General features: G+C 47.5%; 2 protein-coding genes across 6 annotated transcripts in view; one reads left to right on the top strand and one right to left on the bottom strand.

Moving 5' to 3' along the window:
• Elp1 (elongator complex protein 1) overlaps nt 1-17,975 on the top strand; it is a 230,558-nt gene that overhangs the window by 120,785 nt on the left and 91,798 nt on the right. The window lies entirely within an intron of this gene.
• LOC142571959 (polyamine deacetylase HDAC10-like) overlaps nt 1-17,975 on the bottom strand; it is a 62,882-nt gene that overhangs the window by 14,008 nt on the left and 30,899 nt on the right. For all 5 annotated transcript variants that reach the window (XM_075680712.1, XM_075680713.1, XM_075680714.1 and 2 more), the window contains 7 exons: nt 15,851-15,981; nt 12,979-13,047; nt 10,199-10,325; nt 9,845-9,910; nt 8,968-9,027; nt 7,308-7,397; nt 1,187-1,290 (listed from right to left, as the gene is read on the bottom strand). In XM_075680712.1, coding sequence (XP_075536827.1) covers nt 1,187-1,290; nt 7,308-7,397; nt 8,968-9,027; nt 9,845-9,910; nt 10,199-10,325; nt 12,979-13,047; nt 15,851-15,981 — 647 coding nt within the window. The remainder of the gene's footprint in view (nt 1-1,186; nt 1,291-7,307; nt 7,398-8,967; nt 9,028-9,844; nt 9,911-10,198; nt 10,326-12,978; nt 13,048-15,850; nt 15,982-17,975) is intronic.

Raw genomic sequence — 17,975 nt, 5'->3', positions numbered from 1 at the left:
TTGCCTGTCTGAACACACGCATCCGCAAGACTGCGGCATGGTACGACCGTGGACGGCCTGCTCTAGTTCCCAGCAAATTAAAGCCCTGAGAGACGTGTCGTTTGTTGCAGCTTGTCTCGTCAATAAAGTAACTGGTTACGTGTGACTGGTTGCTGAAAAAGAAGTAATATAGTTACAGACGGCATTACTGATTAACCAAATGTGATCGAACACTTACAAAATAAAAAAAATTAACTTACAAGTAACTAATTACGTGTAATTTGTTTCGTAAAGGTTTGTCCGACACACGCTATGGACAAAACGCACGACGTCCAACTGTCACGAGCATAGATTCACTTCCAGACGGGTAATCACTGGTGGCTTGCTCTTTAAACAAACATTTGCTGGCTGTCGTTTGTGCTGCATGTGACATACTAGTATCTCTGTCAAGTCTTGTGTTCCGGTAGAAAATTTTCAATCGCTTTTGGGGCGTCGTCTTGGATGCTCGTACAAGTGCATTCTTTTTCACGATCTCCCGCTTGCTTCGCGTACGAACTGATAGCCACACTTAATTTTGTTTACAATATGTATTCGTTCTGAATAAGTAAGATGATGGTAAACAGGCTAGGCAACTATATGCTCTCTCAGCGATTTTATGCTGGCTCAGTTATGTCTAAATATAATCTCTCGCAGCTTGCGTGAAACGTTCGCGCCGTCTCTTTCGAGACCCCTGCCTGGTTGTCTTTCTTTTTTTTTTTTGTCTATTCTGGTCAACGATATGTGGTGTTGTCTGCGCCCACGTGAGGAACCATGGATGTGCTTAACTCTATATGACGTGCCTTTTCAAGCACGGTTCATTCGACCGTAAACGGCACAGTCGCTTGTACGTTATAGCAGCTAACGACGAGTGATATTAGACCATACCTGAAGGCAGCGCCTCTTCCCCATTCCTTCCTGCGGTGACATTATTCCACGACAAAGAGCATCCAAGCCCCACGAATGAAATCGCCGTCCGGGAGCTATTGCTGAGTACAGAAGAGGTGGAGTTCACTCCTACGCCCAGCGATGAAGTGGCGGTGCACAGCAACCATTCAAGTTAAAGACGGTTACATTGAAGAAGCGCATGCCGTGTGCGTGCGCACACGGCCTATGCGTACAATACCGCCTCCTAGTGGTCGCAGTCGCGTGCTCTGCAGTTTCCACCAACCTTGCGGAGGGCTGCATGTTTGTCACAGAGCCGCAGGGTTCGCCCATGAGCGTCGCCATGCAGGCAGCCAGGGACTCGGCCACGGCGTCCACATTGTAGCCGCCCTGTTCCAAAGATGCGAGCGAGGCTTGAGAGCATAGCGGTAATGTTTACTCTTCTAGCCCTATTTATTCACCAGAGGATGAAGCAACAAAATAACGTAAAAAACGCGCGTCGTCACCGACCGACCGACCGACCAGCGTAATCATTCATCGTGAGCTGCTGTTTTCACTCAGAAGTGTGCCGAAGGCAGGCCGAAGGCAGGCCGAAGGCAGGCCGAAAATCGGCGTTTTCAGCGAATGATAACGTGTCTTCGACGCATTCACTAAGCGCCGCCAATACAGATGTTGCAGCCATTGGGGTCGGTCGCCATTGTAGTCACCATTCGGGCCCGGCGCGTGGATGCTGAACGGTCAAGCTATAGAGTTATCCGCTTAGAGAATTTCAGGATAGATATTACGAAATTTTAGCTCAGAAATGTATGCGCCCCTGCTGCGGGGCTTTTGGTTAAGATCAAGTTAACCAAAAATTCAGTGCCCTTCCACTGTGTGAAGGGTACGTGTTTGTTTGTAGTAGACGCAGTGTGGTAGCCTGCGCCCGGCTGAACTTTGGGTGAGGCGGGGGGAAGATTCGGCGACTGAGGTGAAATGCCTTAACGAGATCGTTACCCTTCACCCGCCCGCCTCCACCTTATATTTCCGGACGTCTACACTACCCCCAACTGCCGGTGCTGTGGAATTCACCCGGCTACGCTTCCGCATATGCTATGGGAGTGCCCAGCACAGTACACCCAGACTAACACCACGACTCTCTCGTCGAGGTTGCATGAGGCTCTGCGGAGCTCCGTCCTCGACGACCAAACCTGGGCGACCCAGCACGCCCGCGATGCGGCGGCGAGGCAAGCCCTCGACGTCCCTTCGTGGGAGGCTTAGGCCCGGCCATCATAAAGTGCTGGTTCTAGAATAAAAGTTTATTCCTCCTCCTCCTCCACTGTGTGAAGAAGGATGACCAGCGAAGCTGTGAATGGGGGCTGGTTACTGGCGAACTGCACCTCCGCCGCGGATCGTCCCGGTATTGCACTATCTTCGGGATCGGCGCACGTGCGGGGAATACTTAACGCCTGCTTCACCTCCGCCGCGGGTCGGCCCAGCATCGGACTGTCTTCGGGTTCGGCCCAAGTATGGGGAGTGCCTAACGCTTGCTTGACCTCCGCCGCGGATCGGCTCGATATTCACTATCTTCGGGATCGGCCCCTGTATGGGGAATGCTTAACACCTGCTTCAAATCTGTCGTCGGTCAGCCCGGTATTGCACCATCTTCGGGATTGGCTCATGTACGAAAAATAGTCGATCTATGTCCACGGAGACTGGATACGCCAGAAACTAGCCACAAACAGCTGCGCTGTAAAATTGTATTACCTGGAGGCGAGTTAACGCGCAAGTCCTTTCAGTATACGCAGAAGCAGAGCATCTTAAGCTTGACAATAACTTGTGCTGGACCTCGCTTGTTTCGCAACATTAGTGTAGTCACAATTAGTCGCAGGTCTAGTCACTGAAATTGTCGCTCGCCGGAACCGATAGACGGTACATCATGAAGCGGCCTCGTTCGCACGAAGCCATCGCAAGAGCGCATTAGCCATCATGCATGAGTATTCTTTTCGCACAGCAATATGTAGGGTAAGAGCTTGACGTGAACATGACCGTCGCTTTTAAGCACATAAAATGACGTGCACTAAGCTTTCAGCAGAAGGCGCTGCCACAAGCACTAATGATTTATTTAACAGAATAAATTGGCTTTAGGCACTCAATGTATTGGACAGGCTCCATGGCTGAGTGCTTCACATTAATTCCTACCAGCTGAGATATCCCAACGTTAGCTGAAATAACGGTTCACGAGCGTTATTTGTTCGCTCAAAAAGATTTGTTCGCCAAAACCGGCGTTCTAGCCTCCGCTACATCAACCTCTACAACTGGCCGTCACATATCCACTAATCTATCAAGTTTTGCTGCCCTATTTAGAATGATCAATCTCTAAGGTTTGTGCAGGTGTGTCACCGCCGCCTTAACAATGTGCAAAGCACGCTGAGTAGAACACGTAGCTTATGTGAGCGCACGCAGTCTACGATCACTACGAGTACAAGAAAGTGTTCCTAATATCTATCCTGCTCTGGCCACCAAAACACATGCTGCTTTATTCTCTACCATCGAAATAAATTGTCAAGAATACCTCGAACGAAGGCGCGCACAACTTATGTCTTTTCCCCTTCAAGATATCCTTGAAGTCGGCTGCACAACAAGAGCTCCACTTTTACAGAGACGAAAGGTAAAAAGCTGAGTGCTCGTTCTACGCCCAAGTTGTAATCACCATTCGCTGTTCTTGGCGGACGCACCTACTCAATGTCTGGTTTCCTCACAAATTTTTCCTTAGCGGGACCGCCCAGCTTTTCGCTACATAATCTAAAGTTTCAAGCTGCGCCTCTGCATCAAGCCCTGCTGTTTCCAGCCTCGCATGTTGAACTCGGTATAAATCCTTACCGGTTAATCTTTCTCGAAGTCGCATGTCTCCGCACATGCAAGCGCATATCATGCTCGAAGGGAAGGCGCTAAGTCTACAAGGAACCTAAACAGATGCTGCCTTTGTTCCTCGAATAGACTCAGTGTATGCGACACTGCGGTACTTGATAGCCAGCATCATCGATAGTTCTTCAATGACTTCAAATCCTGGTATAGTAGAACTCCGCGCAGCATTCACTACGATACACATAAGACACAATGTCTTGCGTGTCAAGGTGCAATAGTCGGATGGCTTTACGGTAAACCTCTGAAGTTTAGTAGGTGAGTGCCTGGAATGAAAATGAAACTACGTAGTTACGAAAGGGCCAACCTTTCAGTGAAGGAGCTGTTATAAATGCGGATGCATACCCGTCGTGAACTAATGTGGCGGGCGTCACACGACACACGATGCGCATGACATAAATGTGGTAATTTCGGAGTTCTAGTGATGTTGAAGGAATGAAAGATGGTTTACAGGACAAGCGATCAGGACGCCGTGAGCGTATGTGGGCAAATGAAGCAACTATATAGTGCTTTCTGACAAGATTGAAATATTACCTGCCGTTGAATGGCAAAGTGAATATCAGCACGTTCATTAAATCACCGTATACATGATATAAAACTTGGGCAACCGGAACAATCTGTAATTTTACAAGACAGCCAACGTAAATTCGCGGCATTTCGGGACAACAAAGCTGCTGAAAACCAGGCGCGAGAAGTTTGGTAGACGCACGTATGTAGCTCATGACACTAACATCGGGACATATCTATCGAAATCGGGACACGTCCTGGAAATCCCGACTCCAAACATTATACGTGAGACGGCACTCTATATACTGAGCTATACCGCGGCAGGCCGGAACATAATACCGATGAGCGCCCACGTTTTTCTTAGGGACGCAAGCCTGCGGCACCGCCGCTTCCTAAATTGAAGATTTTCTACCAGTGCAGCTTGCCAAATCGAGGAAGCGCTTACAACGGAGCAGAGGAAAAGTTTGCTGCGAGCTCGTTGCTTATACGCTCTTGTTGAGCGTCGTGGCGCTCGGTGGAATGCCGCTGGCTGCGCGAACGTTGATCAAAATTCCGGCCGCGAAACTCGCTCCCTGTTCCTTGTGTCATTAGGCCTGTAGACCACGCCGACGCGGCGATCGATAAGGCTTTGCGCTCAACTCTGAGTGGAATAAAATTGGAGCTCAGATCGGCTTCACTTTTTTTCTCTCTCTCTCTCTTCTTCTAACATTTTCTGATCTTGCTTCTGGACGCCTAAATTAATGTCTCCGTTGCTTCCTCTCTTGGAAGTTCGCATGCTGCGCGCACGTTTCTGCGCTCATACGCGGATCCCAGAGCGCGCCTTGATAAACAAAGCTCCTAGCAACAGGCACTGCGTTCCCTGCATGCGTGAGCTGAAAGAGGAGTGCTCCTGCGGGCTATGCGCCTGTACACAACACCCTTCTTTTTATTTGTCGAATATATGTTGTTGCTGATGTGAAGCCCTTATTATAAGCGTATAATAAAGCGCGTTCGTTGCTTTTGCTCGTGAGAGCTACTGAAAACATTTAGGGGAACGGGCCTTGCCTTCTTCGTGAGTATATAAAGGTCGGCGTTATCTATAGCAGGGTGGCGGCAAAACAAGTGACACAGGCTTCTGTCAAGTGGCGCGGAAAAACGAGCGGGCCACACATAAACAACGTAACGCTGTGTCGTCGAGCAACAAATAATAATTATAAAAGAAACAATGCACTTGACCCGCAAGAAACTGCACATCGCTTCGTGTGGCGCCCGCGTAAACAGCATATGGACGAGAACTCTTCGATGTCGCATTAATCTTCGAGACTGTCTGCTGCTCGACGGTGTCCAGAAACAAAAGTGGACGCTAGCGTGTAGATTTTTTTCTTTACGTTTTTTTTTTCAGTCTTCCCACTCATTTAATGATTATTGTGGCTACTTCGCAGATCGTTATCTAATTGAGCATTGAGAAGAGCCTTTTGTATGTTTTACTTTCGTGCGTGTGTTGAGATAAAACTTAGACAATTAATTATTGAGATGACAATAAATAGAAGAGTCCTTAACAGATATTTGTTTCACTTAGATACTAGGCAAAACAACAATAAAAACACAATGAAACGTAAATATACGTTGTTGGTACTCGTTCATAACTTACGGAGAAAAGGTAAAAGTAGCGACTCAACAGTAGAAGAACAGCTTCTTGTTGGGATAGTTGGTTCCGGTGTTGGTAGGATGACTACGGAAGGTCCGTTTCACATTAGAAGAAATAAGACGTAAGATGAGCCACCCAAAACAACTAGTCTTACAAGAAGCTCTTCTACCTCTTATTTCTAGTATACACTCTTAAGCAAAATTACACCCTTTTGCCACACAACAATAATCGTCATCTGTCTCGCTCGCATTTTCTTTAACGTGGCGAGCCCTGTACTTTCCAGTAACGAACGGCATGCGCGTTATCAGCATGACATAGCATTCCCGACAGGTAAGTAGCGGGCGCGGCGTTTTCAAGAAAGGAAACGCAAGCAAGGCAGATGACGATTATCGTTGTATGGCAGAGGTACACCCCAAAGGGTGTAACTGTGCCTAAGAGTGTTGAATTGAATTATGGGGTTTTTACGTGCCAAAACCACTTTCTGATTATGAGGCACGCCGTAGTGGAGGACTCCGGAAATTTCGACCGCCTGGGGTTCTTTAACGTGCACCTAAATCTAAGTACACGGGTGTTTTCGCATTTCGCCCCATCGAAATGCAGCCGCCGTGGCCGGGATTCGATCACATAAGAGTGTAGCAGGAGTCTTCCGTGAGAAGTTATATTGCGCACATTTACTAAATGGCACGCTACCATATAAGCTTCTGAGAAACTACAGAAGTTGCTCGCAACATTGGCAAATTACTATGCAACTTTTCTAGAAGTCGCAGTATGTAAAGGTGGCAACGTTGCCTCTATTTTAGAAGTCCACAAAGCTAGTACATGGTTAAGACAGAGACCGCATATGTCGGAGGTTAGACGAGTATGTTTCACGCAGATGCACTGAATGTAGGGCACACAATAACGCGCGGTCATGTGCAGTCGATAATCATCCGTTATGTCATTGTCTTCGAAACTCTGAAGAAGTGCGTCTTGCAATGCACGCACTGCTAACTGCTTGACGATCGGGACAGGTAGTGCTTGACGAGAGTGACATTTCTCAGAGCCTGAACCTGGTCGACGGCGGTCATGAGCGTTTCTTGCTATTAAAAAAAGAAAGGGAAAAAAAGAAAAGAAAAAAAGAAAAAGCAGCGCCAACTCTCGAAAACTCGAGCACGGAGCACTAGCCAGACTGGGGAAAGCCCGCGAGGAACCAGGATGACATTGGGCGTTCGCTGAATCCTTATCAAGCACAAGCATCTCCGAAGGCGACGCGGGCTCCAGCTTGAGGGCAATGACGCAACAGGTGCCTACGTGCTCATTAAATCCTTATCGGTTTTTAACACTGTAACACTGCAACAGACAGCGCCCGCCGTGTTGCTGGGGCGACCCTTACCTCCAGCTGGATGATCACCCTGCCGTGAGCCAGGTTCTTCAGGAGTGACGTCATGTGCTGATAGCCGGCAGGTGTAACGCAACAATCGCCCTGAAACGACGTCAGTTTACGTGTACAGCATGCTGAAATCAGCGGCGCGCCGGGAGGCATCCGGAATGCAGTTAGCATTTTATCAGATTGTTCTATACAGAGGCGATCGTTTTTGTCAGCTAATTCTCCAGGCTTCCGCTTGTTGCCATTTTCAGTCGAACAAGCATGTTTCATAAATATTGCGCCCACGTTTAAACGCCGCTAATTAGTAAAACGTTGCCGTCCCGCACTGCGCACACGAATTATGTGAGCGTTTTTCCATCAGTTTTTACCGAGAAAGCGTGAAGCTTACTTGGGTGAAGTGCGAGGTAGAAGAAGAAGAGGAAGAAGAAGAAGAAGAAGGGAGTCGATAGCAAACTTGCCTTGTGAGCGCCCTTGCTATCGACTCCATTGGTATTCGGTATGATGTTGTTAGGAAGACGACAGAAGATCGGGTCCACAGTAAAGAAGAAATAAGACGTAGGAGTAGGAGAGCCATCAAGACCAACTATTCTGTCTAGTACCGAAGAAAGCTTTGCACGTTCTGTTCAAACACTGGCATTTGTAAATAAGGCACATTCAGAAGACCAGAGAGCGTGCGACGGCAATCTTGAATAACACTGTACAGCCATGGATCAATATATTTTGTTTATTGGTGGGGCTTGACGTCCGAAGAGAAAGAAAGAAAAGACAGGGGAAGCAGTAGGGAAAGTGAAGAGGCTAACCGGATAAATAATCTGGTTTGCGACACTTTGCCTCAGCTGTGTTTGACGCTGTAGTGCAGGGCTCTGGAATATATTTGCGCTGTCTGTTGTCCTTTAACCTGCAATTACCTTCTACCTTAATATGAACACATCTGCCACGTTCGAGGATTGAACCCGCGAAGTTGTGCTCAGCAACAGAACAGCAAACGCATTGCTGAGTGCACGGAGTGGGCTGTAAGACTAAACTAAGTTCGTGCGTGAGCTATTCGTCGATATTGTTTTTGGAACCCAGCAGTGGTGCTTCTAGTTCTTCTTTCTTCTTTCATTTCTTTATCGTGGTGTAGAGGGACGTGATGTTAGTTGCTCGTTAGTTAACTTGCATATTCTCCGCGATTCTTAAAGTGGTAGTTTCTTTAAAGCGGTGAATTATTCTTCCTTTCGCAAAGCGCACCTCGCAGTCGATCGGACAAATCGCTACAGGTACCAGGAAGTGCTGAGGTTGGGCGCGTACAGGCGAGAGGGCGCGTCGATACGTTTGTTTTACCGTCTACCTAGAGGCGTCCGTCCCGAAAGTTTACAGCAATAGACAAAGGCGAGAGGCAACCACAGCGCATGAAGACAGTCCTGCAGACTCTCTCCTGGAGTACCTCTGGCAGACTGCTATGTCCGCAGAATTTTGACTCGCCCTGCCCAAGTTCCCCTTCCTCCCCGTTGGTTCGTCAACAAGAAGGGAGGGAGCATGTCGTACCCGATTATTACAAATAAAACATGTTTAACAACAACAATAACAATGAAAACGACGCACACGACGGCCATGTTGTTTGTTCTCACTGCTGCGAATGTGCAAAGGAGCCGCAAGTGTAAGAGCAAGGTTCAACATTACTCACCAGGATGTCTCCTTTCGCGGAGTCAAATCCGGCGGACACGATCACCAGCTCAGGGTCGAACTGTGGTGAAAACGTGAGGGAGTTAGAAAATTTCTCTCGCAGCCTCTCACGCGGTGATGCACGACAATTACGCTTTACGTCCTGTGCGATTATTGGTTGCTCTCTTAATCACATGTTATTGCTATACACTGGTTGCTAAGATACTTTGTTATTGCGTGTTCGGCAAGCTCCTTTCATCTCTTTGTATCAGTGACCCCATTCGCTCAATGCCGTATAGCCAATTAACATACTTACGGATGTTTACTGTTTGAACTAAGATGCCGAATTTCTAGAGCCATGTTTACGAATGTCGTACTGACGCCACTGATTGCGTGATTTTTTTCATTTGCCCTGGGCAAGACCCATTTCAAAGGGACCTAAATAAAGCCACCACGGAATTTTTTCGGGCGTAAATTTTCGAACCTTTGGTGTTATTCGGACTTCCTAGCAACAGCGCCACCAATATGTAGAACCATTGTACAACAGCAGTAAAAACATCAGCTGCCGTTACGTGAATGTATTATAAAGAAATTTTATTTGTCTGTTACGCCGGCCATTCTAACTGCGGCTACAGGGCACAGTGCCTGCCACGGAGTCTATATAGAACAAAAACAGCATTTACTTTTTAAATATAGTCTCATCTCGAGTATTAAATTAATTATTAGTATTTCAACCTAACTGTATCATTGTTTGACATCGACTGTCGTATTCTTCCTCTCATTTTCAGGTTGACAGGTCTGCACTAAACAAGCGGGCCACGTTTGCGATCGTGCGATATGTTAACAAATCAAGCACGCCTAGTAAGAGAACCAGATGAACGACGTCCGTCCCGACTCACCTCTGAAGCAACGGGCATAACCAGCTGATACATGGCGGTCAAGTAGTCAGCATCAGTCATGGCAGGCTGAAAATCACGCCGATTTTAGTGAATATCTAGAGAGTGCTAGCCAAATCCTAAAATACTTTGGATATGCATTCAGGATCACCCCTTCAAAGATAATTGAAAGCATGTTAGCAGTTGCTTCCTGAAAAGTACAACCCATATTTTCTAGGCCGTTTCATTCAAACCAAGGAAGAACCTGAAAACTTACCATGTCTACTGTGAGTACAAAAAAAAAAAGTGCCCATAATGTCACAAGCATTAGTAATGTACTAATTGCATGTAGCACGACGTACGGAAGCAGACACACACCTTTGTCCATGGTATGTTGATGTTGTACCCTCTTCCAACGCCTTTGCCAATGTACGTGGCATCGGAGATTTCCGTTTTCGGAAAGATCTTTTCTTTCGAGTATCGGTGAAGAGAGACGTAAAGGACGCTGCGAGGAACATCGAGAGACAAAAAGAGAAAAAAGAATGCGACATAAAAAGTACACGGAATAGAGGGATACATTGTTCATTTTGTACAGACTGACGCCATTTAAAAGGCACGAAATTTCTCTTGAAGTCCGCATTTGCCATTTGCCGACAGAGGTTTATAGCTGCATTGCTTTTTATAAGACCCGTGCTCGTCGAGTCGGACCAGCTGGTTTCAGGAATTCTGGTCACAGACAGAAAGTCAGGGCGGACGGGATAGAACACAGAATAATGACCTGCATCACTTATGTGCATGCCCTCGTGAACAAAAGTAACGGACACCTGACTCCACCCTCACCCCTCCCCCGTTTTGAATTGGATTTTTAGATCAGCAAGTAAAGATCAGCTAGAGGTGTTCTTCAGGCGTACGATTCCACTTTGATTGCCCAATCGCGGTTTGAACAGTGCTCGTTGAGCGCTGTCGGAGGCAGGAGGGGAGGGGGGGTGGAAGGGCGAGGGGGAGAGTGCGGTATGTCACTCTTGCATGACACCCCACAATACAAATATTTCATGCTTTGAGACGTGCTTTGAGACATCCGTTAAGGACGCAGTGACAAAATTGGTTTTAAAGAAAGCGCAAACACACAAGGCAAATTATTGAGCATGTGCTGTCCGCGTATTGTGGCGCCGAGCAGGGGAACGCTTAAAGGAATGTGCCACGTCGCAGAGACTGGAGTGCATTGTGAACAAGTCTAGAAATCGATGTTCCCGCCTGAGAGTGTTTTCCGAGAACCAGCTATTGATTCCGGGAAATCCGCCCACTTTTCTCTGGAACAGCATCGAGACAAAAAAACAATTTTTAACGTACGAGAAACGCACGACGAGAGAAAGAGAAAAAAAATCACTGCTCGAACTCGCGCACCGATTGCGCAGACCAAGCGCTTCGAGATCGATCCTGTTAGCTCAATTTATTAATGAAGGTCGTCGCTGATTGCCCAGAGCCACCAGCGCTATGAGAAGACGAAGGGCTCTGTATAAGAAAAGAATACAAAGCAGGAAACATTGTGCAAATAATGGAGAGGAGGAATTTAAACAGACATCTTGGCTCTAAGAGGAAGACAACTCTCTCTCTCTCTCTCTCTCTCTCTCTCTATATATATATATATATATATATACAAGCACGTAGTACACAATTTTCACCGATGATTACGATACTCCCTAATGCGAAATTTGAGCGCAGCTCTATACGTGGTTTCGTGTCGCGATATATTGTCTGGCGCGGACAAACTGTCTCCTACGGCACGTTGCAAATGGAGTGAAGTGTGTCGCGACTGCCTGGCTAATCGGGAGATAGCGGGAGGAAGCGCGTGGGTGACGCGTGGGCACGATTCACAGCAGCCTCCGCAGACAGTCCTCCTCTCATGCTATTTCACTTCTTTTGGGCCACCTCCTATCGTCTGCCTCCAGCCTACTCCACTAGGCCCTCCCGGCCGGGCTGCTCTGATGCTGCTAGGACGACCCTCTACCTTTCTCCCTCCTACCATCTCCCCTACCCTGCTGGCCCTGAGCCGTGCTCCCGCATGGGTTGCAGAAGATGGTGCTAGCCTTTCCTCCTTCCCCACAAGAACAACTTCTCTCTCTCTATCGGTGGCGTCATCGGTGAACAGACGACGCGCGCCAGTCTGGCGCAATCTCGTAGCCATCGTCCCCGAAGAGTCCGTCTTGCGCGACACAGCGCTTTTTTTCTAACGCCTTTCGCCATACCCGCCTCCTCCGCTTTTCTCCTCGCGCTCTCTTCGCTGCCGCCGTCTTTCATCCCCCGCTGCGCTCCGCGTTCGCTCTTTCACCCTTCGCTGTGCCCGCTTGCTCGGTTACGCTGAGGGACGACGCGGACGCGAAAAGAAAGAGCAGCGCTCTAAACATAACGCAACTTTACTGACGTCTCGGACGCGGGACCGGCCGAAACTCTGACGAAGGCCGGTCGTCAGACGACGTGGCTTTCGTCGCAATCTAATTAGACTAAGAGACCTAAGAAAATCAACGGAAGAGAGGACATTTTGTTTACGTTATTTTTTATTTCCGAAAACGGACCCCATGCGCTACTTCTTTTACGGTGGGGGTGGAATACAAGAAACGCTTGTGTACTGAGACACTCAGACGCACGTTGAAGAGCGCCACGTGGATGAAATTAATAATGATCCACAGACTAGTGTTTGTCATAGTCATTGTTTTCTTTTGGGGACATTAAGTAACATAGTTTATTTTTATTTCAATGCTCTATTTTCGTAATATATTTTCATTTCCTGCAGTAAAGCTAATACCACGAGCTGTGGCTCAATGTGAGTGACAGCTGGGAGATTTCTTGAGTGCAGTAAAGAGCTAAAGATATCTATGGTTGTCTCTCCTATACTAGTTAACAGTCATCATTAACTGAGATTACATAGCTCGGTTTGAACGCTGTTTGCATTCTTCATCGACATGCACAGATGTGGGGCACCGGCTGCTCCTCGTCCGATGAACAGGTTCTTCCTTTTCTTTTTTCAGCCTTCTCTTTAATTTGCATGAATTTGACGCCACATTACTCGTCAACACAACGGCCCAAAAGCCACACATTGCTCCGAAGACTCCGCGGTCACCAGATGCCACCGAGCTGTGCATTTGAAATAAAATGCTTACGAGTTGCTTTCGTAAAAAATCTCCTGCGTTCCGTTTCCGTGGTGGACGTCCCAATCGAAAATGAGAATCCTGCAACGAAGACGAAAATGTACTCAGCAAGAGGGGACTGCTCGTGCCATTATAAGATTGGAAAAGCATTCTTCGCTCAGAATTGCGTGCGCAAAACACAATGAAGCTTTAGTATAGTGAATAAGGAACGGTTTGAATTTGCAACAAGTTGGGCGCGGACTAAATGAGCTGTTCCAGCCTGCCTCGTTAAACCGACGCCTGTCGGCGTTTATTGCTATAGAGCTTAGGAACGCCGCCCGTACAGCGAAAAATGCACCAAGTAGTGACTGTGTAGTGTGACTATGCCGTCAGGTCGCGTACACAACCCGATAGTGAAGTTACGCTACGATTGCGCAGTATAACTGCAGTTGCTTGTGAAGACTGGTCTCAACGTTTCACGTGGTGGGTGCCCGTTGTAAGGCAAAGACGCAAACAGCATAAGCGTGCAGTAGATATGCACGTAAAACATTAAATTAAGCGGTATTACCACGAAAAGTACGAATGTCATAATTATCAATACAAGTAATTTCCTTTTATAGAAACAGTATTAGTAGACATCAGTAAGTCATCTGGCATAAAATGGACACGCAATGCAAAGCGCTAAGATCGCGCTGTTTTATTACGCCAGTCGAAACTCGAGGACACCTGCAGAGCATCCCTGATGTGTCCCTATTTCTGCATAATATCGCGTCACTTTTGGGAGCACAGTGGCTGACGCGCACACGAGTGAAGAGGTGGCTGAACGATAAACGGGAATTTGCGGACCTCCATAGCTTGCACAAGCTCGAATTCTCAATACTTCTTTTATACGGGCAACATGCTCTCAAATGTCTGCAGTGTTTTCTTTTTTTCGAGGTAAGTGGCTTGAGCATGCTCTGATGTGCATGCGCGACGGCATTACTAACTGCTGTAATGAATTCAGTTGTGAGTGAAGTTCTCTCCTGCCCATATTTATGTCCGTGATTTACGTGCGCAAGCAGTCCGTCCGTCCGTCCGTCCGTTCGTTCGTTCGTTCGTTTCGTTCGTTTCGTTCGTTTCGTTTCGTTTCGTTTCGTTTCGTTTCGTTTCGTTTCGTTTCGTTTCGTTTCGTTCGTTCGTTCGTTTCGTTTCGTTTCGTTTCGTTTCGTTTCGTTTCGTTTCGTTTCGTTTCGTTTCGTTCCGTTCGTTCGTTCGTTCGTTCGTTCGTTCGTTCGTTCGTTCGTTCGTTCGTTCGTTCGTTCGTTCGTTCGTTCGTTCGTTCGTTCGTTCGTTCGTTCGTTCGTTCGTTCGTTTCGTTTCGTTTCGTTTCGTTCGTTCGTTCGTTCGTTCGTTCGGTTTCGTTCCGTTTCGTTCCGTTTCGTTTCGTTTCGTTTCGTTTCGTTTCGTTCGTTCGTTCGTTCGTTCGTTCGTTCGTTTCGTTCGTTTCGTTTCGTTCGTTTCGTTTCGTTCGTTTCGTTCGTTGCCACCTTTACGTCACCTCAGGTATTTCCCCTCAGATATTTCCCCTCAGACAGATCACGCCCTTAGTTTTCATTATAGGGGCCCTTTCGTCTCATACTTGCTCGTTTTTCTCGCGGCTGTACAGGGTGGTCATTTTTAAGCTTTACGGACTTTTTAAAGATTCCCTGTTGCAGATAACAGAATTCTAGACTTTGAGCTGGATTATTCAGAGGCGAACATTATTTGCATAAGAAATTGAAACACATTTCCAACCAATTAACAAAAATTCACTAATTATATTTATTGATTACTTTATGACCCATATTGCAATTTACGAATTGTAGCGAGTGAATTTGCAAGGTGTATTCACTTGGAATGAATTTCCAGAATGACACCAGTTTGTACATATGCGCCACCAAACTCGCCGTAAAAATGCGCTGTTGTTCTACTTACTCTTTTATCGAAACGTTGCTTTATGCATTGAAGCACTAAATTAACTGGAACGTCCACGTAGTTCATCCCAGACTTTGGGAAATAATATCTCGAAACTTTCGTTCTCCAGGAAATTCGTTTGAAGTGGATACGTCTGGCGAATTCACTGGCTACAACTCGTAAAGTGCAATATGTCCCATAAGGTAATTAATTAATAAAATAATTAGCGCATTTTCCATAACTAGTTGAATACGTGTTTCAATTTCTCGCGCTAGTAATGTCCGCGTCTTCATCTAATACAGCTCAAGAAGAATAATTATGCTATCTGCCATCAGCGGTTATTAAAAATTCCGTAAAACGTAAAAATAATCGCCGCGTATTGAGACACTCAGAAGGCCGAAAAAATGGCAGTGGATTAGCTCGGCTATGCCAGGATATACGTAGCGAAAGCTAAGGCATAGCATGGTTAGCCTTGGTTAATCTTGATTGCAAGTCCAGGTTAGTCTGGTTGTCTAGCTATGTTGCGACGTTTAGCCAGTCGTTCGGCGCGCTGTTCGTCTGTTTCCGGGGCGGTTCGTTTCCTTTTCATCTCGTTCCGATGTCCATTCTAGGCCTCCTCCTGCTTATCAGAATTGTCGCCGTCCATACTGTCGCCTCAACTGTGGTTGCGGCGCACGCGAGCTCTCCTTTTCAATCCTCCGACATGTTATCAGGGAAGCGAGCGGAGGCGAACGCAACGACGAGGAACGTGGTGTGCCTCCTCGGAGCACCGCCACGGCTAATCGCAAGTTCGCGGCCAGTAAAGCTTTCGCTTTAAAAACGCAAGCAGTTTGCTCATTGAAAGGTTGCACCAATAAGAAGCACTATTTATTAGCGTAGACTGCCGTAAAGGGTATCTCCCAGTGGGTTTCTCGTTGCACGACGCAGCGCGTCTTACATTGCAACGCGAAGCGCACGCTCCTCGTTCGCGTACCTCTCGAGACCGTAGCGTTGCATAGCGTAGCGAGCAGCAACCGCAGCGTTGTTGAAGATGCAGAAGCCGGACACCGTAGCTGCTCCCGAGTGGTGGCCCGGGGGCCGGATGAGGGCGACTCCGTTCTTGCACTGCGCACACAGCATGCACCTTAGAACTATTACTAAAAAAGCGGTCACGTTGTCGTTATTATAGGATTTAGTAGGAGAGAACGCCCGGCGCAGATGTCTTTTTAAAAAAAAAGTTCGGCTGTATACCTGCTAATGCGCGTTATTCGTAACTGCACGTTGAACAAATACCAAAATTAATGTGCTCGAGTGTTGTCGCTATAGCAGTTCTTGAGCCTTGTACAGGTTACAACTTATTTTGCTACGTCGTGGATATCTTAATAGACATATTTTCTTCTGTTTGGCCTAAGCCATGTTATAACACCAGCGACACCCCCTGTTCGATCACTGCTGGTCAGGCTCCGGCAACATCGCTTTTTCGGCCAATTGCTGCTCGTGTTATAACACCAGCGACACCCCCTGTTCGATCACTGCTGGTCAGGCTCCGGCAACATCGCTTTTTCGGCCAATTGCTGCTCGTGTTATAACACCAGCGACACCCCCTGTTCGATCACTGCTGGTCAGGCTCCGGCAACATCGCTTTTTCGGCCAATTGCTGCTCGTGTTATAACACCAGCGACACCCCCTGTTCGATCACTGCTGGTCAGGCTCCGGCAACATCGCTTTTTCGGCCAATTGCTGCTCGTGTTATAACACCAGCGACACCCCCTGTTCGATCACTGCTGGTCAGGCTCCGGCAACATCGCTTTTTCGGCCAATTGCTGCTCGTGTTATAACACCAGCGACACCCCCTGTTCGATCACTGCTGGTCAGGCTCCGGCAACATAGCTTTTTCGGCCAATTGCTGCTCGTGTTATAACACCAGCGACACCCCCTGTTCGATCACTGCTGGTCAGGCTCCGGCAACATCGCTTTTTCGGCCAATTGCTGCTCGTCACTTCGCCTCCATTCTCACATAAGCCTCGGTCTCTATTTAAAATCTACCTGTTGTGCCTTATAGCAACACTAATAACATGCAATGCGAACAAGCCTGACTATATATGGATCACTGCAAATTATGGGGCACTTTTATACGTTTTGGTGCGCTAGCGCTCATGCGCATAGCGCCAGAGTGCACGCGCGTGGTCCATTGAATTACGTTCATGATTCATGCATTTCCAGCGCTTAAAGAGAAACAGGAAAACTGAGATAAGAAAAGACAACAGGACAGAAAGGACGCTATAGGACGCGCATCCTCCGTATCCTGCTCACTTCGCTCGGTTTTCCTGTTTCCACTTAAGCGCTGCAAATGCATGAAATGTAGAAATTCCAACCCACCAATTATCATCATGACAGACTCTCATTGTTTGTGGGCCATTGACAGTCTTCCATATAAAATAAAAGCCATTCAACTGCAGCTTGGTTTGCTGGTTCGGGTGGCTACAAGCTACACATCTTACTTGACGTTCTAAAATTCGACAGATTCCTGGGGCCCTATAACGTAACACCATTCCATTTTAACTTTATTCCAATCTCCTGACGTCAAATTTACGTAACCGCCAACGCAAGCATCAAGCCGTGACTCGCAGCGGTGTTTGACCAGCCCAATCAAACGCTCTCGTCGCTTATAGGAGGCCACTTTTGTTTGCTTTGAAAGCAAATATCATTGCCCCGTTTGACAGGGCTTTCCCATCTAATTAGCTGGCAAAAAGAGGGGAGCGCGCACAAATGGAGAGGGTTTCGGTAGGTCCTAGCTAGCGCAGTTAAAGTATATAATTGGAGGAGAAAGACGGTATACGATTGGTTCTATTTCCTTTGTTTAGCTTGTAGCGGCAGCAGCATCGGCGTCGCACGAGGGATGACGTAGACGCTCGCGTCTACACGAGGCTTGAGCGGCGACGAGCGTGTGGCGACGAGCGACCACGTAGACCGTTAAGGTCTCGGGCTTTCGCAGGAGAGGAAGAACCGACAGTCCGTCTCTTAGCGTAGCATTCTTTTTAATCTGGTGTCCTTCGGAACGCTAGCCCGTGCCGGAGCGCCAGCCGCTCGAGCCTCGTGTAGACGCGAGCGTCTACGTC

This window comes from Dermacentor variabilis, chromosome 2, assembly GCF_050947875.1.
Source record: "Dermacentor variabilis isolate Ectoservices chromosome 2, ASM5094787v1, whole genome shotgun sequence".
NCBI classification, from domain to species: Eukaryota; Metazoa; Arthropoda; class Arachnida; order Ixodida; family Ixodidae; genus Dermacentor; species Dermacentor variabilis.
The sequence above is the reverse complement of the archived record's forward strand: the minus strand, read 5'-3'. Positions and strand labels throughout refer to the sequence as shown.